Genomic DNA, 1,530 nt, shown 5'->3' with positions numbered 1-1,530 from the left:
GGTTTACAATCAACTTGATTACCATTTTCCATAATTTTTCCTTAAGGCGAGTGTCGTCCATTGCTTTTTTTGAACTTGATCATAACCTTCGGAGTTATATAAATAGAGAGCAGGTGATTCTTTGTTAGCCAACAAGAACAAGTCCCTTTTTATTGTTTTTATATTTATTCATTATTGCTGGATCCTCTCTCTGCATTTGTTAGAAAATTCTGTAAAATTTATGTTGACAATTCTTTCAAGTTCATATTCAGTTTAGAAAATCATTGGAGAAAGTGAGGGTAATTTGTAAATTCATTCATGATCCCTGGGGCTTAAACTTTGCACAATTTTTAAAAAAATAAAAATGGCTCGTTCGTGTGGTTCGGATGTTATTGGAGTCCTTCGAGGAATCAGAACTGTTGCAAATAGTATTGCCAAGCATCAGGTGGAGAATGTTCAAAAAATTGTTGATAATTCCAGTGTTAAAAGGGTGACTGAAGATAATATAAAAGGTGTTGCACAACAAATATCTGAGATACAACTGAGTCAGGCACCAGTAAGTTTATGATTCCAGTTCATCATCATCTGTCCATTAATCCATTAATTCTCTAATTAAAATTAATACCGGAGGGACCAGAATTTTAATATCGAAATTCGCTTTTAGGAGAAAGTTCTGTCATCGGTGAAAGAACTACTCGACAGAGTGGTTGTTGTAGAAAAGGGGATAACAGAGCTAGCAAAACACTTCACAAATGAAATCACGCATTCCTCAGCATCTCCACAAAATCCAAAGCCCGAGGATCCACACCTCGAGATTTATGATCCAGCGAAGGATGCCAGGGAGATGCGTAGTCCCAAAACTTCTGAAGAATCATCTTTTCAAAATGTCGTTAACGTCTCCAGAGAATACAGCAGTGTCAAAGAAAAAATAGAGAACATCGGTGGGCACGAGAAAATGATTCCTAAAATAGAGTTGACAGACAGGGAGAAAAAGCAACTCCGAAAGTTAGAGATGGAGCACGAGAGTAGAATAAGAACTAGAGAATCGACACCTGGAAAAATATCGTGGGTTGAGAAGACCGAAGAATTGATTTTAAAAATCGACGACGAAAAAATATCAGATACGAAAGAAATTCCGAGGGTGAAACCGAAGATAAAACCTAAACAGACGCTTTCAGTAAACGCTAGGGAGAGAAAAGTCCCCAGTACGAGAATTCAGCGGATGGTGAGTTTCGGAACTCTTGGAATCGGTTTGGGAATCGGTACGATTGCTGAATATGGACGAAGAACACTGGGAATTAAGGATCAGGGAATCGGGGAGAGTTTGGATAACGCCTTCTTGACAAAAGCCAACGCCGAGAGAATTGTGTCAACCCTCTGCAAAGTGAGAGGAGCTGCCCTGAAGATCGGCCAGATATTGAGTATCCAGGACACGAACATAATAAGTCCAGAAATGCAGAAAGTATTCGAACGAGTCCGTCAAAGTGCTGATTTCATGCCAACGTGGCAGGTTCAGCAAGTTCTAGTCAATGAATTGGGTCCTGACTGGAA

At 39.4% G+C, this 1,530-nt stretch overlaps 1 protein-coding gene across 1 annotated transcript in view; it reads left to right on the top strand.

Annotated features, from left to right (window-relative positions):
• Positions 1 to 85: 85 nt before the first annotated feature.
• Coq8 (ubiquinone biosynthesis protein COQ8, mitochondrial) overlaps positions 86 to 1,530 on the top strand; it is a 2,662-nt gene continuing 1,217 nt past the window's right edge. Inside the window, exons 1-2 of the mRNA XM_011303438.1 lie at positions 86 to 535; positions 644 to 1,528. Of these exons, the coding sequence (XP_011301740.1) occupies positions 344 to 535; positions 644 to 1,528 (1,077 nt within the window). The 5' untranslated portion in view covers positions 86 to 343. The remainder of the gene's footprint in view (positions 536 to 643; positions 1,529 to 1,530) is intronic.

Source organism: Fopius arisanus, unplaced genomic scaffold (assembly GCF_000806365.1).
Source record: "Fopius arisanus strain USDA-PBARC FA_bdor unplaced genomic scaffold, ASM80636v1 scaffold00031, whole genome shotgun sequence".
Lineage (NCBI taxonomy): Eukaryota > Metazoa > Arthropoda > Insecta > Hymenoptera > Braconidae > Fopius > Fopius arisanus.
Note: the sequence above shows the minus strand (reverse complement) of the source record. Positions and strands in the feature narration are given on the sequence as shown.